This window comes from Crassostrea angulata, chromosome 5 (assembly GCF_025612915.1).
Source record: "Crassostrea angulata isolate pt1a10 chromosome 5, ASM2561291v2, whole genome shotgun sequence".
In the NCBI taxonomy this organism is placed as follows: domain Eukaryota; kingdom Metazoa; phylum Mollusca; class Bivalvia; order Ostreida; family Ostreidae; genus Magallana; species Magallana angulata.
In genome coordinates, this window is record NC_069115.1 from 3,455,001 (window position 1) to 3,481,168 (window position 26,168).

At 32.6% G+C, this 26,168-nt stretch overlaps 2 protein-coding genes across 5 annotated transcripts in view; both read left to right on the forward strand.

Moving 5' to 3' along the window:
- LOC128183131 (adenosine receptor A3-like) overlaps positions 1–396 on the forward strand; it is a 4,647-nt gene extending 4,251 nt beyond the window's left edge. Inside the window, exon 2 of the mRNA XM_052852029.1 lies at positions 1–396. This exon is cut by the window's left edge and continues 23 nt beyond it. Coding sequence (XP_052707989.1) covers positions 1–225 — 225 coding nt within the window. The 3' untranslated portion in view covers positions 226–396.
- Positions 397–2,374: 1,978 nt separating this feature from the next.
- Positions 2,375–18,985, forward strand: LOC128183105 (latrophilin-like protein LAT-2). Of its 4 annotated transcripts, XM_052851975.1 has the most exons (33): positions 2,375–2,444; positions 3,941–4,085; positions 4,521–4,699; positions 5,919–6,060; positions 6,689–6,867; positions 7,085–7,229; positions 7,447–7,616; positions 7,809–8,039; positions 8,143–8,205; positions 8,426–8,584; positions 9,439–9,576; positions 10,693–10,791; positions 11,396–11,490; positions 11,902–12,096; positions 12,725–12,796; positions 13,319–13,424; positions 13,519–13,656; positions 13,901–13,964; positions 14,132–14,270; positions 14,453–14,505; positions 14,647–14,755; positions 14,900–15,003; positions 15,101–15,203; positions 15,470–15,647; positions 15,749–15,818; positions 15,973–16,039; positions 16,933–17,018; positions 17,381–17,507; positions 17,626–17,667; positions 17,816–17,953; positions 18,388–18,519; positions 18,638–18,697; positions 18,909–18,985. In XM_052851975.1, exons 1-33 carry the CDS (start codon positions 2,375–2,377, stop codon positions 18,975–18,977), a joined length of 3,867 nt encoding a protein of 1,288 aa, XP_052707935.1. In that variant the 3' UTR covers positions 18,978–18,985. The 4 variants fall into 4 exon arrangements, 3 of the variants coding, with proteins under 3 accessions (XP_052707935.1, XP_052707936.1, XP_052707937.1); XM_052851976.1 differs by lacking the exon at positions 17,626–17,667; XM_052851977.1 differs by lacking the exon at positions 9,439–9,576.
- Positions 18,986–26,168: the final 7,183 nt, after the last annotated feature.

A 26,168-nucleotide genomic window follows, 5' to 3' on the forward strand; every position in this document is an offset into this window, starting at 1 on the left:
ACTAATCAGCTTTCATACATTGATCACCACACCCAGGGGGATATCCTTGTGTACGTGGCCACGCCTCTTTACCTCAACAGCTTTATCAATCCGTTCCTGTACGCCTTCAAGATACCGGATATCAGGAGAACGCTCTCGCATTACCTCCCCTGTTTCAGAAGTAGGATAAATCCTCACGGAACTACGGGATACCAGACGCATCTCTCGGTCATAGAGCTGAAGTGATTTATTCTGACACGATTCTAAGATGTAGTTTTAGTAAGTCATATCTGACACGATTATCTGATAAAGTGATTCATTCTGACACGATTCTAAGATGCAGTACTAGTAAGTCATATCTGACACAATAATCTAATAAAGTGATTCATTCTGACACGATTCTAGGATGTAGTACTAGTAAGTCATTTCTCTGAAAAGTTGATTCATTCTAACACGATTCTAAAACACCCTATTAACAATATTTGACGCGACTGTGTGAGCAAGTAGTTCATATCTGATACGATTCTGTGATGAAATAATTTATATCCAACCAATTTTATGTTGAAATTATTCATATATCAAACAATTCTTTGGTTAAGGAATTCATATCTTACACGATTGTGTTTTTAAGAGTTTCATATTTGACACGATTTTGTGATGAAGTTCATATTTAAAACGATTATATGATAAAGTGATTCCTATTTGACAGGATTGTGTAAGGAAGTGATCCAAATCTGACACGATCTTATGATGAAGTGATTCATATTTGACAGGATTTCTGGCACGATTATAAGATGAAATGGTTCATATTTGACAGTATTTCTGGCACGATTATAAGATGAAATGGTTCATATTTGACAGGATTGTGTAAAGAAGTGATCAATATCTGACACGATTATATGATGAAGTAGTTCATATTTGACAGGATTGTGTAATGAAGTGATCCATATCTTATATGATTCTATGATGAAGTGATTTATATCTGAAATTATTATCTAATGAAGTAATTTATATCTAACACAAATCTGTGATTAACTGATTCGTATCGGGCACGCACGATTCGATGATGAAGTGATTCATAACTGAAATTATTGTCTGATGAAGTGATCTATATCTGACAAAATTCTGTGATGAAGTGATTCATAATCGACACAATTCTGTGATGGCGTGAATCATATATGACATGCTTAATTATGTAAGGAAATGAATCGTATCTGCTATGATTCTGTGATGAAGTTTTTATATCTGACATGATTGTAGGGAAGAGATTTACATCTGACATGATTCCTTGTGAATTGATTCAGAACTGAACGATTCTCTTATCACTTTTTAACGTATCTGATACGATTTTATGTTGAATGGATATATGTACTATTCTCTGAAGAAATGATTTAAATCGGACAGCAATTCTCCATTATGCCTTCTGCATGTTTAGAAAGCCCGATGTTTGTTGTCTTATATAATCTTTTCATGAATATACTTTACTAGACGTTAAATTAAACAGTTTTCCATTTACCAATAAAACATAAGAAAAAACTTTCAAAATTATTTTACTATTACCTTGTTTGGGGCCAGCATGGACAGAGTTTCCATCTCCGATTGAAAACAAATTATTTGATTTATACCTTTCCTATACATTACATACTTATGGGGTAATTTACGTTTTACAAATAGTTTAAAAAAAAAACCCACTGCCTAACAAGAAATAAGAAATAAGTACAACATTGTAGCACGTAAAAGTGTTAGCAGATAGATAAATTTAAAGACAGCTATATGTTATAGTGGTCTACTTATTGCCCCTAACAGATCAATCAAAGATCAATTAGTGGTAAACTGTATAGCCTTGAAAACCAAATTAGAATGCACAGCAATTAGCTTTCTTAAAAAGGCCGCCCTGGTGACGTCATAATAGCGCGCGAAACATTAGACAGCTTCCTGTTGCACATCCGGGGAACACGGTCTAGATCATTATGAAAAGAAGTACGTTATAACAACAACAATAAAGCATAGCATATTGGGGGTAAAAATTCATCTCTATACATGTTTTATAGGTTAGAGATTTTTTGTAATTTAAAGAAAAAGAAGGGACAATATGTGCCCAGAATGTTAGGTATGTGTCGTGTAAATGTAACTATACTTTAGCTGTTACTTATGTATTTTCCATACAGACTATCGTTTTGAATTGACAAAAAAGATAAAAGAGACAATATATAAGCACTAATATAACACATTAATCTTTTGACATTCCTTATTTCGCGGTGAATGCTATAATACGAAAAAAAACAAAAAAACCACAAGCTCAAATTATGCCCACCCTTTACCTGGTAAAACAAAGCTATCGATCTATACGTTCTATATAAAAGTGTTTTTCTTCCTAGTAATGTTAAGATTAAAAATGTACAGCGAGGTGATAGTCCCTACATACTTCTTCATTTTATATTTTTCCCGAACAATTTCTTGCTTAGGTAAGTATGAAATAAACTGCTTGTCAATGTTAATCGGTGTACGGTTTTTCCTGATACTCAGGACTTAATCTGACTATATTGTTGCTAAGTATTTCATTGGGAAATCATAACGTATTTTGTATGTATTAAAACCAGATTTGCCGTTAAACATCATATACAATGTACATTAATTTGCAGGTTGTAACTGCATGGATGTCTTACGAAACATTTTTAAATTGTTTTATAAACGCGTTTTTTTTAAATTATTGTATTTTGCATATTTATCAAAAATGTTACATTCGAAGAAAGGCGTATTCAGTTGTATACAAAAGTTCCAGTCTTGCAGCGATGTTTGAGCACTGTGTCGTTCTCTGAATTTTATTTTATCAAATCACATTAAGTACACGACTTACTTTATTAAATATAATTAATTTGGGCAGAAAGATACCATTTGCTATATGTAATATACAGTTTAGTTGACTAATTTTACTTTGATTTGCAATACCTTATACTAGATATAGGGATGAATTTTAAATGAATTTCATATCAATATCAGATGATATCAGTGATTGTTATGGATTTTTAAACGGGTTTAACAGCTGATTAATGTATCTTTTTAATTAATTGAAAAAGGAACAACTAAAAAATCAAACAAATCAAAAACAAAATATGTATCAAAACCAATATCTTAATTATCATCTAAATGCGAAACATGAATTAAAACAGGACATTTTATTAGATTCTGAGTAGATTGATTTGGAAACTTAAAAAACACATAAATATAGAATTCGATGAAAAAGTCCTTGTTTAAATCATGCAAATGCCAACAGTTTTAACGTTATTTACATTTAGCGAAAAAGTATTCCTTGTTTTTATCATATTTCGGTATCTAACGTATTCATCGTACGCGTAATATCATGAAAACCCAGAGGAAAATATGTGATGTTTACACAAGAAATTGTCCTTATTCATCGTTTCCTTATTCCCGGAAATTCTTCAACTGATCTTGTAAATATTATCTTTATATGGCTCTTATTTCTGCGCAACTTTTTTCAACTTCATTTATGGTATTGATTCTATGTTTTAATCTTGTTTGGCGGATTTCTTTGTTTCCTTATTTATAACTTTTATGGGCATAATCACAAGAAATACAGTTTTCTTAGACCACGAGAGCAATTCTTCATTCATATTGAATACTGAACAGACAAAACATATATAGACGTTTTAACATTTCATACTATATTAGATAAAGGATAAAGATAAGATGTAACAATAATATTTGCAGAATTAAATGTGCATATTGTTAATATTCTCACTTTACAGTTGATACCTTGCCCCAGGTATTAATTTTTTCCAAATATATGTTTCCATACCAATTCCGCTATAAAACAAATCGATATTCCTGTTAAAGAAATCAAGGAGTAAAAATCATAACTTAAGATACTTCCCTATAAACTAATTAACTAATTAGTGGAGCGATATTAGGAAACTTGAAATGAAATTTTGTCTATAATTAGATACACCTGTACGATTGGTTGGTGGAGCGAATGAGTTTGAAGGTCGATTAGAGATTTACTACAACAAAACATGGGGAACTGTGTGTGATGATGAACTAGACGACAAATTGTCTGCTGTGGTTTGTCGATCCTTGGGGTTACCATGGTAAGACTTCATAGACGAATCCATATCTTTGAATTCTTATATCTTCAATAGATGGAAATCTTAAGCTATATAAAAAAACAAAAACAAATGATGTTTAAAGTAAAATTATTATCAGACCTTGGATATTGTTCTAGGGGATGTGAAGCTATTTTGTATTTTTGTATACAATGTATGAGTGATCTACATGCAAATAAATAGGTAAAACATCTTATTTATTGATTTTTATCTGTTGACAACAGTTTTGGTCAGTTTAAGGCAGAAAGAAGCCAGTCAAAGAAATGTTTACATTTTTATTCTCAAATGTGAAAGATAGCTGCATATCCTCCTTAAAGACGAAAAGACATTCAACAATGATACAAAAATCCGGATTAAGCTTACACTTTTAAAGATTAAACCTTTATTAAAATGTATTGATAATTGACCTCAAATTCTTAGGGTTGTATCTGAGGTTTTTTGCTGTGCTCGCTATGGTAAGGGATCTGGTCCTATCTGGTTGGACAATGTTAACTGTGTCGGGACGGAGGCTAGGATTGAGGACTGTGGACATAATGCCTGGGGATCCCACAACTGTCATCATAATGAGGATGTCTCTATCGGCTGCTATCCCGCCAAAGGTAGGGATCATTTTTATTTATCAAAGATTGAAAGTGTGTTTTCAAAACAAGAACTCAGTATGCACTAGAAATATGCTTCCCGAAATATGTTGAATTGAATATTAATTTGTTTAAAAAGCGTCAGATACATATTTTCTTAAAAGGTACAATCATTCATATTGTGAACAAACGGAAGATTCTTGACAGGACTGGAGAAAAAACTACAATATCAGAAATTAAAAAAATCATGACAAATCGTTAGATATGGTTACCTAGTGTTTTTACACTAACTTCCGACGGTCTTTCATGTTATTTGCAAATAAGAAAAGGAAACTAAATAAAGGAAAAAATTAAAAATATCGATTAAAGTCAGTCCTGTTGCAAATGGTATCCCAATAAATGTTTAAAATATTCAAGTCAAAGAAATGCTCATATATGCATCAAGCAATGAAACCCATCTATACTACTATATTAAAATAATAGACTCGTATTTTTGAGCTGGTGTGTAAAAACCATCTTCTCTAGCCAAGGGTTTTCGGTCCACTTTGCTCCCCATATGGTCAGCTGCATTATATACTGAATGAATCTTTCGATCGAAATTCTTACGCGTGAGACAAAATCTGCATTCTTGAATAAACAGGTCGAACTGTATTTTATGTATGTTTGCATCTCTTAATTGAAATAAAACTGAGTAAAATGTTATATAAATACTAAACCAAACTTCAAGTTGTTATAAGAACTACTTATGCAAGCGGAATGTGTGCGCACGTGGAAGCATTTGTCGGATGCCTCATATGGACACAACATTGATCGGCCGAAGCCGATCACAAAAAAAAAATTCAATGAAAATTTACATGAATTTGTTTTATCGTCTCTAAGATTATCCATGCAAACCTCAGAATTTAATATAATACAACGAGTTGTCGGCCCGACAATTTACGATATTTAACTGTATACAACTTGTTGGCGGCCCTACAATCTACGATATTTAACTATGGTTACTTTAGATATGATACAACTAGTTGTCGGCCAGACAATCTCGATATTTAACTGTGAATACTTTAGATATGATACAACTAGTTGTCGGCCAGACAATCTCGATATTTAACTGTGAATACTTTAGATATGATACAACTAGTTGTCGGCCAGACAATCTACGATGTTTAACTGTGAATACTTTAGATATGATACAACTAGTTGTCGGCCAGACAATCTCGATATTTAATTGTGATTACTTTAGATATGACACAACTAGTTGGCGGTCGGATGATGTACGAGGGAAGGTTAGAGGTACGTCACAATGGGAGCTGGGGAACTGTGTGTGACGACGGCTGGAGCAAACAGAACACAGACGTTGTCTGTACTTCGCACGGGTTCTCACCGTAAGTTGTAAGAATTTATTATTTGAAGATTTATGGTCAACACTAAAAATATTTAATGCTTTCAATCCATTCAAAACGAGGTACTCAAAGTCATTCATGGATTTGGAAGCAATGGAAACGTACTTCACTCTTCTAGTTATGTGTTTTCATTGACTGTCAGATATTATCCAATTACCACATGTTATACTAGTATATGATTTATACGACTCATAAAGCTGCCTTGATTGTGCAGTGTTATATATTTGGAATGTCAGGTGTTAAATATTGGCTTAAATTATACTAATATTTGCAAAGAAGGAAACATTTCAAGAGTAAAGGCCAACATACAAAATATAACTTTAAAAAGTTTCGTGTCTAGTGAAGTGGTCTTGTTTGAAAGGTATTAATGTTACATAGAAGTTGAAAAAAGGTTGAATATGTTGATGATTGGATTTAACATATATTTGTTATGTGTACAAAAAGGGATTAAAAAAACTCCTCAAATTGTCGGTATGACTCACAATTTCGATTAAGTGAAGAGGAAACAAACTTAACATTGCACACATGCTGTTTTCAATATTTAAGTAGTATTACTCCCAAAATAAAATATATGTAGCTCAGTAACATAAGTATCATATTTATTTGTCAGGGAGGGGGCAGTGATACTGCACGGTCAGCCTTTTGGCCCGGGGACCGGTCATATATTGATGGACGATGTCCGTTGTTGGGGAAATGAGAGCAGCGTTCTCCAGTGTCAGCACGCCGGATGGGGGAATCACAACTGTGAACACTCCAAGGATGTCTCCATAAACTGTACATCACACAAAAGTATGGCGTTTATATGATATAGTTTGTTTATCCTTAATCTTGGTCAGTTATATATATTTGTAAAATTTGTACAGTACTATTTGAATTTATCATTTTTGTGCTTATTATCAATTACACCTTTAGGTATTATATCTATTAATAGGAAAATCTGTCATTATCAATATACATGTATAGTAATTGCGTTAAAAGGTTCTAATTTATGTTGAAAATTCTGTAGACATTTCTACACGTATTGTTGGAGGCCCTTCACCCTATGAGGGTAGGGTAGAGGTATATCGGAATGGATATTGGGGAACCCTCTGTAGCGATTCATGGAATTCAAACGAGGCCTCAGTTGTCTGTAGATCCCTGGGGTATGCCTGGTATGAATTGCACTAGAACTAAAGAATCATGTTATTTGACCAATGTTTCAATGATGATGGTGATCATTTAAATGGCCGTAGTTGTAATAAGCTGTCAATGAACAACTGGAAAGTAAAATTTAAATATACGACTATGTCTTTTTAAGATAGGAATTTCGGGGAGTTTGCAGTCTTCTTTTATATGTTCCGTATGTTTGCTATTCTTTTTATATTTCAGGCAAAATGCTTCAGGTTCCTGTTGTTCTTTAGACCATAGGACGTTGGTCCCGGATCACTGTTTGAAAGTGCGTTGTAATGGCCTAGAAGGTGATTTGAATCAATGTGAGCAAACAGATGCGAAAAACAGTTATTGCTGGAAGTACGACGTGTCCGTCAAGTGTCTAAGTGGTGAGGTGTTTTTTAATTCCACCAACGTTTTATTATTTTTCATCAAGTTAATTAAAACCATCTTTTTACACTTTCTAAACTTTCGAAATTGCTCACATGGTTCTAATTTGTTTTATTTAGCCCCTCGATAGGAATCTCCTTGATTAACCAGAAATTTGATATCTCAGTTAAATTTATTTTCTTGTTTCTCAGATATTTTACAGATACTTGAGTTTAAAAGTAATAGTTTGGTATTTCGAGAAGGCACATCAGCTTGGTTTGATTTACAAATACAAAGCAATGCAGCATACGAGATTCGGTGGTTTCATAATGAAGACTTGATTACCAGCTCCTCAACAAGATATAGAATTACGTCGTTTGAACATGAGAATGGCACATCATCACACTCGTTACACGTCAATAATGTTTTACTAAGAGATAAAGGTAAACTTAAAGTAAACCTTGATATACAGGTTGTTTTTTTCTCAATATAGCTTTCAAATTTGTTAATATATTATATTTAAAATTCCAACTTTTACAATTTCAGGAGATTGGAAAATCAAAGTAATAAATCTAGAACAATATGCAACAAGGAATTTGACAATTAAAGGTAAGAGATTTAAGAAGTTATACTCACTCTGAAAAAAAAACAACAAATGTTTGTTCAGCTTTAATTCAACTCTATGCATGTTCAATAAATAATGTTTCGGAATTGTCTGTACCAGTTGATTAGTGCATAATATCATACGTTGCATTTAAGATTGTACATTTTGTCTTTTAATATATTTTATCAGAAAAGTTACATATTCACATTTTTCATTTTGGTCTAGTGATTCCCAGGTTGGTGCTTGAAATGAAACCAAAATACGACTTTTCAATACCAAGTGGAGGCGACATTCATCTCCAATGTACTATCAACAATCCAAAGTCTCTGCTTAATGTAACGAAAGGGGGTCTAATTTTGAAGAAAGATGAAACCACAATATCAGGTCAGGGTAAAAATGAAAAGTAAAAAAAAAGAAAATGCTAATTAATCTTCAAATTTAATTTTAAGGTAGTGTTGTGTAAACAGATAGCCATGCTATGACCTTGAATTGCTAGTATTACATAATGGTCACTATGATATTTAAGTGTACCTAGGTACTGCGCAGTGAATGGTGTTAATGATAATTAATAGAATGAACTCTGTGAATCTTGTAGCACTGCGTAGTATTCCTAAATGATGTTATAAAACCAGGCAAATAATACGGGCATAATAATATCCAAGTTGAGATTTAAAAACAAGTGTCATATTCGGCGATTCTGTGTCTGCAACGATAGCTCTAGTACTCTATATTGACTCATATATTGTGTATTCTATATATTAACCTTTGTAACCTTTTATGCCGTGTATGAATGAACGTATTATGAGTAAGTAATGCCTCATACTAGGTGGGGGACTCCGAGACCCAGGACTCGGAGACTCACATCCTGCATCCAGACTCTTTGATTGGCAGTTTTGACGGTTTTGTTACTTTATTTAGGAATAAAATATAAATCTTAATTTTGAACACTAAATGTTCACTCATGATCGTCGTTTATGGGCCGAACTAGTCAAAACTGTCCATCATAAGTAAAACCTTAAATATACCCATGTGAAATGAGATTCCGATTATAGAGATTCTGAGACTCTTGATTTGGGCTGCTTTAGATTGTTGTAATCTTAACTATACGATCACGATTAATAAACTATTGTTCAAAGAATTACTGGACTTCGAGTTGAGTATCATCGCCAGAAGAAAACAAAGTCTGAAGGCTTACAGTTGAAATCATAAGTTTATTTTTAATACAACGTTAATTTTAGATGTAAGTCATTCAAATTTTACCATCATATGGAGCACATCGTCAGGAACAAAGGATGACTCTGGCAGATACACCTGCATACACTCCGGCTATCCGGAGTCCGTTTCTGTCTCGGTGGATGTAACAGTCCTTCAACCAGGCAGGTTTTGCTTGAATACTTTATACAATCAATTGAATTAAAAAAAAAGAAATTAAAAAAATATAGGCCTAATATAAAGGATGTTTCAGTAAACTCAAATACAGAAGTATTGATTCACATATTTTAAACAATAATCATAGTATACAAAGAGACAAAAAAACTAACATTATTTAAAAACAATATAATGAACGGAGAACACAAAAGTATATAAGAATCAAAGTACTGAAGAACTGACGGGAGTTGATTTTGTCGATGTTTCTTTATTTTAAAATCAATGATATGTTATTTTGCATGACAAGTACATGTAGTTTCTAATTTGAATTACGCACATTTTAATAATATGAATTTTTGGACTTTTTCGACAAGAATGTCGAGACACCTCCATATGAATCATGATAAATAATATTTAAAGATAAAATTAATTCAATCAAACTATGTATCAGAAATAGAAATATTTCTCGAAAATTGTATGGATCCAAGCAATATTGAACTCTAGTCTCGTTCAACCAAACGCTCGGCTAACACCGTAAATCGCCGACAAGGATTTACGGAGACAGCCGAGCGTCCAGTTGAACGAGACTATATTGAACTCAGGCGTAGGAATACATACGACTACAAAAAATATTTAAATTGTTCGTACCATTTAAAATCTGACTATTTTCAAGGTATTTATAAATAAGTTTCCTTGAAAAACAATGCTTTAGCATGCATTACATCAAATTTATCAATTATTTTCAAGATCTAAGTCTTGTCAGCAGCAATGATTTGTGCTGAGGTCCAAACACTGTTTCACTTTCGGTTTGTCTGAGTAACTGCATAGGAGAGTTGATTAAAATCAACTCCCAAAAAGAAACAATAAGTCAAATCTACATTATATCATTATATCAAACTGTAGAGCTGACGTCGCAAAATCTGCTTTCTTTGAACTATAAAGCTGATTTTTTTTATTATAGCTTATGCACATCTCTAACAGTATGCGTTTACCTCTAACAGTATCTGTTTACCTCTAACAGTATGTGTTAATCTCTTGCATTTTATGTTTACCTCTAACAGTTTGTGTTTACCTCTGACAGTATGTGTTTACCTCTAACAGTATGTGTTTGACAAATTTTGTAGAACAAAAAAGATGTGAAGGCCAAATATCAGACGGTATATCATGGAATACCACTCTAGCGGGAAATACTAAGTACGAACATTGTCCGGCAAAGCAAAGAGGTGACGCTTTGGAGTTTTCAAGATTGCTAGTTTTGCTTAAGAAAAATATTGACAGATTTTTTTAATCTAAAAGAAAAACATGGGACGAAATTAAAAAGAATACATGTGTAGTATACTCTGTCCAGGATATTTATGCACCGCAATTTCTTAGATCGTTTGATACGCATAAATTAATACCTCAGAGTTCAAACATTTTTCATTCAATAGATGAAAAAAAAATCCCAAAATTTCTCCTCGCAAACGCCCCCTCTTGCTTGTCAGGTTTCAATACACGGCAAAAAAGGATACAGTGATTTTGCATTGTTAATGACATGAAAGTACAACGGGTGATAAATTTGAAAAATTGCGCGATTGTTCCGAGTAAATTTTGTTAACATTTCCCATTTTAAATCTCAGTACGAAATTTGTTTTCGTTCCTGAGAGTTTCTCCGGGTAAAATATGGCGTGTAAATGATAAAATACTTTTTCAACTTCAATCATATTCATTGACATGTATGTCAATCATGTAAAATTGACGGAAACAATAATTTAGGACAGACAATTGACAAATTTATATAAGTATCTGAAATGCTGTTCTCAGTTTAATGTTAAAAATCTTATTTAGGAATGGCATCAAGAAAATGTAGAACAAGTGGGCTGTGGGAATCTCCTAGCCTCATCAACTGTACAACTGAAGTATTCATAAACGCGTCAACGCAGGTGCGTTTAATGGCTGCACACTTTAAAGCAATATATGAGCTGTATTTTTTAGAATTTTATTTTGCTTCAAAAACCTGTTTGTATGAAAAGACTGCATGCTTTAACTTTTATGATAAATAAGATTTGAAAAAAAAAATTAACTGTTGTCAGAAGAAAGATTCTAATTAAGGCTTCTTTACGGCATATTCCTCAAAAATATGGCTAACAGAAATTTAAAAGCCATTATATTTTTGTCATTTTAGTAGAAAATAACATTTACGTAAATAAAAAATTCAGCATGAGAATTGCAGCTCATATTGTTTTATTGAAGCGATAACTATACAAAATTAACCTAAACTGAACATTATATTATGATTGATATAGGCTTTTATGTTGTACAAAAACATTTTGGATTGATTTTACATAAAACAGTTGGATGGAATAATAGAAGATGGAATACATAATACTGAAAAGGTTCAGGAAACGGTAAGCAGCACTCTTCAAATGATAAAGAACCTGACGTCATCGACCAATCAAATCAGCGCTGGTGACCTAAGCTCTTCTTTGGATATCTTGGAGAAGATTGTTCACGTCAGCAACTCTACTGGATCTCATATAGAGAAAAAAGTAAGCTTTGTATTATTCTTTCTATTCAATTTAAGGACCCTCATCTTCGCTAGCCAAGGGTTTTCGGTCCACTTCGCTCCCCATAAACCGAAACCCCTTGGCTTGTAAGTCACTTATAGTATCTCTTTCAGTTCTTAACAAGCGGCGAGGATTTATTATTCAATGGTTGTTTCGTGTCTACATTATTTTAAGACAAAAATCTTTGTAAAAGTACTTGAATTTTATCCCTTTACATTTGGACAATAAAATAGAAGTTACTTTACAGAATTTTTTGAAAGAAAAATACTCTTTACTTATTGGACAGTTTAATCACTTAGTGTTTTAATGGTTTAGTATTCCGGGGAAAATTCTAGTATCCCCGCCCAAGAATTAATGTTTCCAAAACTGTGCAAATTCAAGAAATTACATACTTGTGAACATTGAAAAAATTGACAAAACACGATTTTTATAAATTTTATCAATCAAATTTTATCAATTTTAAAACACAAGCATACTTGTCATTATGAAAACAACACATGAGTAAAATACTATGATGTTTTCAATAATTAAACTGTGCAATTTAATTTATTGATAATAAATTATAGTATTTTTATAGTTAATCAAAGTTTTGTATATTCTATTACTGAAGGCATTCTATGATGTTATAGACAATGTGTTATCAGCAAATAACACCAAGTCGTGGACTACAGTAAGTGAAAAGGTAGGTGTTTATCTTGTAATTATTTTTTAAAAAGATCTTTAAATATTCCATGTTGATTTTTTTCTCATAACAAACAAGTACTAAGTAATCTTATTTAAAGAGGTTTTAAAGAGTTTTGAAAAAAGTGCCTTCATACCATTTACAATGTTACAATTGGCTATGCATGCAAATTCAATTGAGACGTAGTAAAAAGAATTTTACAAAAGAAGATAGGATATATATGGTGACCTAAGGGATGTCCTTTTTACGATGTACCCAATGCTATAACCTTACTCTAAGTACTTGTTATCTATCTATTCATATTTTAATCAACGCCTTTGTCTATTCATTAATAGATTTTATTTTGCTAAGAGCCCAAAGTAACATGTTTTTTTTTAGTTTTACAGGGATATACTGGTTTGCGTTGTTGCAAAGTTATTATTTGCAAATTTGTTCACCTGTCAGTAAAATATAATTATTTTCCGATACATACTATTTCCTTTGTCTTCTTTTGACCTACAATATTACATATTATTCGTTAAGACGGAAAAGGACGCTAGCTCTCTCTTAAGGAGCATGGAACGCCTCAGTGAAGTTGTTATTCAAAACGACAATATAACTTCAACACAGTTTACCGGTTCCAATTTCGGTAACGTAACAATAGTTTTGTCCACTCGTTTTTACAAATCGTATCTTACCAAAAAAATGTAATAAATGTTGTACATCACCCTTTTGTACTTTAGAACTGTCAATAGATAACAGAAAGATAGACGAAACGGGGATACGATTTCCAGATGTAGCATCAACCAATGATTCTGAAAATGTCGAAGAACGTTCAACCTATCTAGAATTACCGAAACAAGAAGCAAAAGTGGAGAAAGGTAGGTATGCCAATAATGCAATGGCAATTATTTTCTTTTTTTCTAATACGGTGTCTACTTGAAAGAATAAAATGAAAAACTTTATTCTGAAAAATATTTGTCCACGGGTTATGCTACTTTGAAAATTGAAAGTTGCTGATATATTCAGTTCTGTAATGAAGTGAAGAAATAAAGTGATCTTTAAAGGTCCACGTGAATATCGAGATTTAGTACAATTATATACTGGATGCACTTGTTTTTACAGCAATCAACTATGTGGCTGTGATCTATAAGACAATGTCAGAGATCATGCCATCTGATTCTAAAAGGTCAATCTGTTCAACTCTATTTTATTTGCCTTGACGTTCTGTTGTTTGTTTTACATAAAAAGTTTAGTATGAAATGAGGATAAAATATGATGAAAATATTTTTAGCTGTTAAATAGATCAAAATAAGCATTTCATTAAAAGCAGAAACTTTTTTCTATAACAACTAGAGACCAAAAAGGAGAAAAACAAGAGGACACATTTAAGGAAGAAGAATTTGTCAATTCTCAAATATTGTCCCTAACGACACAATCCGACCTAGGAGTGTTAGTTCCACCCCTGAATTTAACGTTTAGACACATTCAAAACGTAAGATTCCAATTGAGCGTTTCTACTCTTTCCCGAACTTTGATAAAGGTTGATAATATCAAAAAAAAATGCATACCATGCTTCAATGCGTTTTGAGAAGAATGCATTAAATAAACTACTGAATCATACAGCACTACTTAATAATGTAACTTTTAAAAAAAAATCTTTAATTTTCTAAATAGAACAAGCCTGCTGAAATGCAGGTATTGTGTGTTTCCTGGAATTTTACTGATAGGTAAGCGTTTTTGTTAATTTTTTTAACACACAAAAGTATGAAATAAAGACATAAAAAGATGTCGTACAATAATCGCACACATTGTAAGATATTTTCATAACAATTATTTTTAACAAGAGAACACCTTTTACATTTATCTAGCAAATGGACAGAAGAAGGGTGCAAGGTCAACCATAGTGATCACGAAACAACAGTTTGCCAGTGCAACCATCTTACAAACTTTGCCATTTTGATGAGACCATATTCCCATGTAAGATTCTTTGTTTCATAGATGATTGTTAAATTGAGTATAAAAAACCAAGCTATATATATATATATATATATATATATATATATATATATATATATATATATATATATATATAAAACGAATTTGTGCCTTATTGACGTGAAGGTGGCGGAAGACGAGCAGTCCTTGAAGACGATGTCTTTAGTTGGTGTGATTCTCTCCGTTACATTCACAGCTATTACACTTCTGATTTATATTCTGACATGGAGGTAAGTGGAATGCATTCTTATTGATACCAACTCAATGCTCATTGAAGTATTATTACAGAAAACAATCTAAAATCTAAATTCTTTATGTTTATTTCAGAAATATCAAAAGCGAACAAAATATTATAATGTTGAATCTCTGTGGATCCTTAATTTTGGCCTACGTTATTTTTATCTCTGCGGTAGAACAGACAAGTAATAAGGTATATGTATATCAAAGCACTATGAAGCATTTAACATACTCAAATATGGTGAACACCTACTATAATAATACTATCTTCAACGTAATTGCATTTACACAATAACTTTTAAACAAGAATCATTCTAATATATTATTCAGGATGTCAGAGAAACCAATTCAGTCGACAAACCTATATTTAACTTACACTGAAAAGGAACTTTATATCTTTGAAAGTGTTTATTAGATAATAAACATGGCATAAACAATTTTCATTCTTTACAATTTCAGGGTGTGTGTATTGCTATAACGGCCACCCTTCACTACCTTTTCCTGGTGACCTTTTTCAGTATGCTGGGGATGGGCGTCTATTACTTCATGAGTATAACTGTCACGTACTACGCCATGTATGTAGCAAACAACTTTAAATCTAAGTCCAGAGTCCACTGGTTTCTTTTAGGAATATGGGGTAAGTCAGAAAACATTATGTATTGAACTCATGTGTAAAACTCAGTAAAATAAAATTTGAGATGTTTGCCATTTTATTTATTTCATATTCATTCTATGCAGGCATTCCAGTCCTAATTACAGTAACAAGTATTGGAGCATTCTGGGGAGAAAAGTATCACCTGAAATCATAGTATGCAATTTATTTAATGTAGACTTGAATTGTGAAATCATAGTATGAACCAATCTATTTATACTTGAATTGATTTCAACATTGTTGATTATTATTGCTAATTTATATTTGAGACTTCATTGAGTATACACAATTTGGTTTGGCTATTATGTAGTTGCTGGCTGTCCATGGAAAGTGGTTCTCTCTATGCGTTTATTGTTCCAGTCTGTGTCATTGCAATCGTAAGTTAAATCTCAATATTGATATTTTTATACTATACAGTACCTCTGTGCTGGATGCGTCATATTTTTCAAGGTTAGAGCTAAAAGTTACTATAGGCTGTCCCAATTTACCCTTTCCGTTCCTTATTGAAGATTTTTAACAAAAATGATAGACGTGCTTGTCAAAAACGTACGATTGAAATCAATGAAAGGGACAAAATCTAAGATTTCTTCACCGACAAAATATAATGGACGTGCTTGTCAAAAACGTACGATTGAAATCGATGAAAGGGACAAAATCTAAGATTTCTTCACCGACTAAAAAATCTTACGGAGTTTTATAATCAGACATTTTTTTCATATGGAAGTTTCTAGGAACATCTCGAACTTTTTTAAACGTTATAATCAGGGCTACTTTCAGATCGTTAGCAATGCAAAATATCCATAGACTCAATCTAAGCAATGTAACCAAAAAATGTAGAGAGGCCTTATAAAAGAAGAAAATTTGGTACGCTTTCCTTCATGTGAAAAACTATCATTTTAACACTGAGATATTTATGAAAATCAATTGATGCAATAAAATGTGTAACTCAAATATCGCCGGACAGAGCATGATGAATTTCTCAATTTAAAGTTTTAGTACTTTAAAAACGTTTTCATTTTCTTTTAAACCTGTAAGTGGTATCCAATAGTGTGGATATCATTTACCCGAAAAGACATCCTTATCAACATAAATAAATGAATTAACTTGTGTTCCATTCCAAATAAACTGATATAGTAGTACAATGTGTAATGTTAAAGTAACAGTAATATTTCTTTTTCATTAACATGCATTTTATTTTTAGTTTTAAGCATCATTGAACTATTGTATGGAATAATCGTATGATGTTTACGTTCCTGCCTTATAATTTCAGTTAAACCTATTGGTAATTGTCTCATTAGTGAGGGTGCTGTGTGCTTCAAGCGCAATGACAAAGTCCTCACTGCAGAAAAAAGCAATGTAAGTAAACTTTAAAATGTACAACATATCGATAAATTTATTTCTTCTTGCCCTACAATTAGATCTAAATGCTGCAACATGTAAGACGCTTGTAAACAAGTACTAGCAATCACTTATAAAAATGTTTTCACTTATGTTCTGAAACTTTCATAAAATTCAGTTTAATTATTAATGATACTGGATAACGTAAGATATTGGAACATATTTTTTTTAAAGTCCAACAAAAACAAAAAACAAAAAATGGGCAAACAGAAGAGTATAGGGATTACAGTACATTTTGTTGAAACTTACTTAATTGAACCTCAATTGCCCGTGTTTTATTTTCATTATTAATTAATAATAACAATCTTTTTTACTAATAGATCTGGATTGCGGTCACTCGGAACACTGCTACCAGTGCTTGGTGTGACCTGGCTTTTCGGAATTCTCGCCGTTAACGAAAACGCAGATGTGTTCCAATATATATTTGTCATTACAAATTCTTTTCAGGTAAATCTTGCATTATTTGATATTTTGGGGGGGAGGGGTTACATGAGATTGGCGATTAATTGACACATAGTCAAGTTATATGTGATGATGCTATTTTATTTCTATAATATAATTTTAGGGAATTTTCATATTTGTTTCGCATGTGCTGTTAAACAGAAAGGTGAGTGGTAACATTTGCAGGTTTAACATACATTTTATATAGTTCTATGATAAAAATACAACTTCTGAAAACAATACATCTCGTCACAGCTTTCATTTACTTTGTTCATCAAGGTTATTATGCCATTCATTTATATATTGCTTTTAAGGTGATGCAAGGTCTTAAGAACAAATACCCAGCCTTTAGTTCCCTTATAAGTATCGCGGAGCACAGCAAGAAGGAGACTTCTTCGATATCACGAGATACGTCGACATCAGGAACCAACGTGCAGTTGATCAAAATAAAGGTAGAAATGTGGAATGCTAAAGAATTCGTACCTTTGAGAACTTGTATCCTGGAGACTCGTACGTATGGGTTCTCCAGGGTAATACTTCTCCTGATAACAAATTGCTAACCCTCTCACATTCGTACTTTTCAAATTGTCTTGCAAGACATTTTTTGTAATTATTTATATAGATAATTTAAAAAGTAAAAAATTTAAAGTTATTTTATGTGTATTGTAATGTTCTTTTCAAATTTCAATGAAACAGAGTGAAATGTCCCTAATGTTAAAGAGTTAAGCAAACAATTAGTCATAACATGTTAAAACGGTTTTATTATTTGAAATGAAAGAGACACCAATAAAGTTATTTTCAGACTTTAGTTATATGTATTTTTATAACTAAGATTTCTAAACAATGTAATACGCAGATTTAAATTACCTTGAACTCTTTATTTTAGAAAAGGAGTATATTTGATGGGCTTCGTAGGTTAACAACAACTATTAAGAATATCGAAGAAAAGGATTTTGAATCACTTGTGACAGAGAAAACTATTTCTACGGATTGTTCATTAAGTGTTTCCCATGAAAAGGTTAGTAGGTTAATATTGTGAAAATATCCAAAAGCAAAGTTCTTGCTCAACAATAAATATACGAAACATAGGTTTAATCAGTCATCCGTTTCTTGACGTATACATGTTTTCATTTCAGACCTTGGTAGAATCCCAAAATACATCCAAGCTAGAACCAGAAGCAGGAAAGGCTAGCACGGTACATGTATTACAAATACTGATTATCATCAGTTATCTCAACAGCTATTCCTGAATATCACATATTTTACTTTTTAACAAATAAATCTACAAGCAAAAGGTTAAATCCTTTCAAGTAAAAAAAATATCTCTATAACCAAGCTTTTCAATCTGTGTATTAGATTAAAAAAAACCCCCAAGATTGTTTAATGTTTGATAAACGTTTTTCACAGGAAAGAAGGTTTCGGTTTTCCATCAACCTTAATCCCTGGACAAAGAGGTATAGGGTAGCTCAGATGTAAAAAAAGAAGAGGAGGTTTGAAAAGGAAACCCCTTTCCGGTCCTTGAAGTTCACCCACCAGTAGTGGGTTATACTTTTTAGCTCACCAAAGCATAAGTGAGCAATTTTAATTATTCTTGTCAGGCGTGCGTTTGCCCGCCTGTCTGCCCGTCTGTCTGTAAACATTTTTAACATATGTGACGTATTTCAAGGGCCGATTGAAATCAAACTACTACATTGTCCAGACATTCTTTGTATGACTACATAAAGCTGTTTTAAGTATGAATATTGTTATCCATGTGCCCTACGTTGCCTTTTTTAAAGTCTATTTAATAATGTTGATTAGCATTCTTGTTAATTTTTTTTTGGGGGGGGGGGTAATTTCCTTGATAAAACATCTTAATTTCGGTTTTTTTTTTATGATTTTGCATTAAAATGATCTATTTTGATATACTTTGCATAAACAAACGTGTTTTTATTTAGCTTACTTTAAATTTTTTGTTAAAGTATCAAATGTAGCAACTGTTTCTATTGTAGCACAGTGCTGTAATAAATCATCCAAAGGATTTTTAAATCTTTTTATTCACAATGTTCATATTTCTAGTATTTTCGTTAACTTTGTAGTATATTCGATCAAAAAAAGTTTAATTATCATTTACATGCATAAATCAGAATGTTTATATAAACAAAACAAATATTGAATTAAGTAGTGATTTATGCATCGGTTACGTATGTTTAACCAATGAAAACAAAAACATGGTACGAGCCTTGTTTACATAACGAAAAATTGTGAGCTCTCTATCGTGCTTATAACTGATTAAAATCTGACGCTCAAAGTTTGGTTGATTATTAGAAATGCATTAAGGTTGAATATAGAGTTGAAAGCTTTATTTGATAAGACAAGCATAGTTTTCTTAAATCGAAGCAAGATAATTCAAAAACCAAAGTCTATACAGAATGTTAAGAAAATAATGAACATAGAAATTTGAGAACTGGTTCGCGGCAAGAAATAGTCGCGACGACGAGGCCTTTGCGAAACTCGCAAAAATTTCCCGAACGCATTTAAAATTTGGTTGACAGTATTTTATTTGTTAAAAAGAACATTTAAGCTGCAGTGCACGCAGTATGCCTAGCCTGGGATTTCACTATGAGGTAGATTTTATCCAGTTAAACAATAAAAGTAAAACCTGAACAATCAATTTTTATGAAATAACTAAACACCTCTGTTTTGATGAGAAATCAATTTACTACTTGAACTAGCAAATATATTCGTTATTCAGCCACGCTATATTTTTAAACAACTTTTACAATGAGAATGTGAGTATAATTATGTAAATATATTTAAAAAGAGTCAAGATAAGTAAAATTTTCCAGATCTAAGAAGATATCTGAAGACGATCGAATTCTTCTTTCAGCATTGATTTTTTCTTCATTTTCTTTATAAAATGTGCCTCGAACTCATTATTATTTTTTCTTTCCAAAAATCGTACTTCCCAAAAGAAGGTTGATAAGCAGATATAAGATGATGGTATTATTATAATATTATTTTGTTTATTCCGTCCCCATTCCGGCATACTTTTTCCCGAAGCTAGCCTTTTCTACAGTGACGTCATTCTTTCCATATGTAGGTCATCTTCTTTTGATTGCTTTAAGTCCTTTGGTATCTTGTTATGTATACATATATTTTAATCTCAATACTGACTGTGAGTCATCATCAATGTCTCTCGTAAATATTTTTTAAAAATATCAAACCTATGTGAAAGAGAATGGCATGACCATAAGGAGAGAATCGCTCTTGTAGCCCTAACTATCCCAACCTATATCGTTTATTCTTGGAATAAGAAATGGAGTTGAGTAAATTTGCACATAATTCGAAAAAAGTGTAATTTAAATTCTTAAAGTATGCAAATAATCTTAAAATACCTTTAAAAATAGGCAATTTTTCTGTGCGCTGTAAATTACAATTTTTAAACACGTACTGAAACGTACAAACTACTGTGGTCATGTTCAACTCCTGGGTTATGACAAAGTATTATGGTCATGACAATCTGCTGTGGTCATATGACAATCTGCCGCGGTAATGACAAACTGTTGTGGTTATGAAAAACTGTTGCGGTCATGACAAACTGCTGTGGTCATGAAAAACAGTTGTGGTCATGACAAACTTCTGTGGTCATGACAAACTGTTGAGGTCATGACAAACTTCTGTGGTAATGACAAACTGTTGTGGTCATGACAAATTGTTGTGGTCATGACAAACAGTTGTGGTCATGACAAACTGTTGTGGTCATGAAAAACTGTTGTGGTCATGACAAACTGCTGTGGTCATGACAAACAGTTGTGGTCATGACAAACTGTTGTGGTCATGACAAACTAATGCGTCATGTCAGACTGTTACGGTCTTGACAAACTGCTGTAGTCATGACAAACTACTGGGTTATAACAATCTTCTGTGGTCATGACAAACTGTTGTGGTCATGACAAACTACTGGGTTAAAACAAACTGCTCTTGTCATGACAAACTGTTGAGGTCATGACAAACTGCTGTGATCATGACATTCTGCTGTGGTCATGACAAACTATTGTGGACATGACAAACTGCTGTGGTCATGGCAAACTGCTGTGAACATGGCAATCTTCTGTGGACATGACAATATGCTGTGGTCATGACAATCCGATAAGTTATAATTAATTGTTGTGGTCATGACAAACTGCTGTGGTCGTGATAAACTGCTGTGGTCATGACCAACTGATGGGTCATGACAAACTGGTGTGGTTATGACAAAATGCTTTGGACATGACAATTTGATGGAACAAACTGCTGTGGTCATGACAAACTGCTGGGTTGTAGCAAACTGCTGTGGTCATATGTCACAGATTGGCCGTGCTGGTTGTCAGAAAGAATAACTAGTTGAATAATTAACTAAATTTTAATACTGTTCAATACATTTGGTTATACTTGTAATTCAGTTTTTTACATAAAATTATATTTAAGTTTTTGTATGTCACTTATTGGCTGGTCCGTAATGGGGGCCTCGGTGGGCTCACAAAACCATCCGTCCGTGTATCTGTGTAAGACAGGCCAAAGTTGGTGAATCTTGACTGTTGAATAGTTGAATGGTGACTGATTATGGTGGTTCCATTTTTCTAAAGGCTGACTCCCTTGAATACTGAATACTGCAATACTGGAATACTGGAATACTGGGATCTATTAATAGTATACATTTCATAACTGTATATACCATACATTGGGGTTATATTCTATGCACGTTTTTCCACATACATATACATTACTTTACACATATACTTTACATGTATTTACTTATATTATACATGCATACTTTTACTCATGTTTTACTTATATATTTTATACTTGTACTTTACACATACTATATATATTATACAAATAGCATTTTTACTTATACACTGAATTCACGCAATCACTATACACACTTTTTACAATGTTTACGGAGCATTGTTACTTTACAGTTACTTTGTATACTTTATAAACATTACCAGTTTTTGTGTACTTAAACAATATGGTAAGTTTAACACAACTTTATGGAACAAATGAACAAAAACACAAAAAAGGAACTTGGCTGTCATTGCAACTGAAATTAACAATAAACAAACTTTAAAATAAAACTCTCTTACCTCGGAAGTGAGAAAAACCTGGTTAGAAAATACTCAGATGTAAATATCTTGTTGGACAAACTCTATTACAGGACAGCATGTCCTTCTCAGGTGCCTGCTACGCCCAAACTGACTACACTAGCACGGGTATTTAAATGCCTAACCAGATGAGTGAGTTTAACGTACTAAAAATAAATCTATGGACACCTGATGGGATTAAAAATATATATACAGGTAAAAACTATGGTAAACAGTTTGGACCTTAAATGTGACATCATGACAAACTGCTGTGGTCACGATAAACTGTTGCGTTCATGACAAACTACTGGGCTATAGCAAACTGCTGTGGTCATGACCCATGACAAACTATTGTGGTCATGACAAACTGTTGTGGTCACGATAAACAGTTGCGGTCATGACAAACTGCTGGGTTATAGCAAACTGCTGTGGTCAAAACAAACTGTTGTGGTCATGACAAACTGATGGGTCATGACAAACTGATGGGTCATTACAATCTGCTGTGGTCATGACAAACTGCTGATGACATGAAAAACTGCTGTAATCATGACAATCTGCTGTGGTCATGACAAACTGCTGTGAACATGACAATCTTCTGTATTCATGACAATCTGCTGTGGTCATGAAAAACTGCTGATGACATGAAAAACTGCTGTATTCATGACAATCTGCTGTGAACAAACTGTTGCGGTAATGACAAACTGCTGGGTTATAGCAAACTGTTACGGTAATGACAAACTGCTGGGTTATAGCAAACTGCTGTGGTCATGGCAAACTGCTGTGGTCATGGCAAACGGTTGAGGTCATGACAAACTGCTGTGGTCATGACAAACTGTAGTGGTCATGACAAACTGCTGGGTTAAACAAACTGCTGTGGTCATGACAAACTGCTGGGTTATGACAAACTGTTGGGTCATGACAAACTGCTAGATTATGACAAACTGTTGGGTCATGACAAACATCTGTGGTCATGGCAATATGTTGTGGTCATGATAAAGCTCTGTTATTATCATGACCTATGAATGAAAATAAGCAATAATAACATGTGTTCTAATCAAAATGTAACAGTTTTTATTTCAAATAAAAAGTGTATGCATTAACACCAAAATTGAATTCATTTTATTTCTTCTGTTTCAGTTCCTAGACAGCAGGGTCAAGTTTAGTATTCCTGTTTGGTTACTGATGTGCAGATTTAAATATTTATATATCTTTTTCTTTAATTTATTAATTGCGCATGCGTGAACAAAATTGGTCACGAAGTTTGTGCACTTCCAAAAAAACAGATTAAACTTATGAAATATTTTTGAAATGTACAGTAATAATGTTTTGAAAGTTGCAATGTACTGTTAGCCTCTAGTGTCTTTGGTAATTCTAAGGATTTAACATGATTGAATCGGAAAGAAGACTTTCGTCTGATGGCCAAACGCCCCGAGCCACTATACAAATTAATTTATTTATTATATCTCGGTGTATATTTCCTGTGCAATATTACAACGAAAAAAAACATGCTTCGCCTAGGGAAATAGTTGCTGTCTCGGGGGACAACAAACAAGATATCGTACCCAGTAAATAGGTACATGTATATAATATTATTTACAATTTATTTTGTTCATTATAACAAATTATTACAGGAAAATGGTTAGCGTATAAGTAGAAATGCAACATTCTCTATATTTTATGAAGATGACAATATTGAAGTCATTTTCAAGCAAAATGTTCTACAAATCTAGGTTTTTTGTCAAACAACAAAACGAACTGTTTTCCAGAGTATTCACATTAAAGGATAACAGGGTTTTTTTTCGAGATGATTTGTAAAATCCAATTTGGCCTTATCCACTATTTTAGAGCGTAAAAAATATGAATGTTTTATATTATGATGCAAAGCCCAGCTTCACGTACTTTTAACTGAATGAAATCTCCATTGTTTTGCATGAGCTGGACAGTAGCTATAGGGTCCTTCAATCCGTAGAGCTACAGTTCTGCAGCTAAGCTACACACGTGTTAATATAGTAATAGATGAACATAGTCATCAACTAATACAAAGTTTTGCTATGTAATAAGATGTTCAGTCCCTGAAACGTTCAACGTAATTTCTCATTTTTGCTCACCGTTCGTTTTATTGCATGTCGACATAATTCAGTTTTACATGTAGGGGGCAGAGGTCGATAAACCTTAAGATAAAGCCAACAACAATCATTTTCCAAGTAACATCTCTTTCTAGTATCAATGAAATCTTTATGGAGGGCAATCGTGTTCAAAAATCCAGACATGTAAACTTGTAAATCCGAATATGTAATCGTGTTGGTGTGCGAGTCTGAGTATGAATATGTGCAATTCTGATCGTGTATCCTATAAAACTCAGGGATAAACACTTTAGAGTTGACCCCGCAAGCCTTCGATCTAATGTTTCCTACAGATACCAGTTGCAGCTGTAAAATGATGTTTGTTATTTACATGTAACCTGCCACTATAATACAAACTTTCCATCTGTAGTCTCTGCATTTGTACTTCCGTTTTCTGAAATATCACGGCTGACATGTTGCAAATCAACAAATGTAAAGTCTACAAGTTTGTCGAATTTAGATATGACCATATATGAAAATAGTGACGTCACCGATAGAAAAAAGGCTAGCTGAAGATAAAGGCATGCCGTAATCGCCGGAAAAGGGACGGAATAAATATAAAAAATATATTAGGTAGGTCTATAATTATATTATCTCTGGATAACTTTTCTTAGAATGTATTATTTTTTGAAAAGTTATTGATAAGAAAAACAAAGAATTAAAAGACATTGATATTTTGATTATTATGAGACATGAGAAATGACACCCCCTTTAAAAATAAATAAATTAAAATTCCAAAAATAAGTTAACTGTCGTGAAATTAAAATGTGTATAAATTATTGTAAAAAATGTTTCATTTTGCATTGTCAGCAATGTATAGGGAAAAAAGCCTATCAAGCTTGTGAAAATTGGCATTTTTTAAATTTCAACCAATTATTACGGGGTATGAGCATGACGTCCTGAATGTCGGTTCAATACAGACTCACTTTGTGAAATTGGTTGATAAAAAATTTCCGGAGAGCATTTATAATACAGCTTTACAGCCACTTGTTAACATGTACTGTTTACCATAAAGCAACTAATTGATTGTGTAAAATTATCATCTATACAGTATATATTTTAAAATAGTTTATGATATAAACTCTACCAGTTCATATACGATCAAATTCATCTGACCCACCCCGTTCCTTACTTTCAGAAATCTTTTTTTATAACAGTTCTATACTCTGTCATGAGTTTTTGCTTCCACCACTTTTTGTTGATTTGAAATAAAAATACACCTAACTGTGAAAAAAGTACATTTGAAATCGATGAAATGGAAAATATCCAAGATATCTTAATTGACAAATTATCCCTTTTCACTCATAAAAGTTTACAGGTTTACAAATTTCTTACAGAGATTTATAATGGGAAATGTTTACATCTTTTCTCTATTCGGAAGTATTCGGGACACCTCGCGCAATTTTCCAACGTTATCATCCGTGCTTATTAATGGCTGA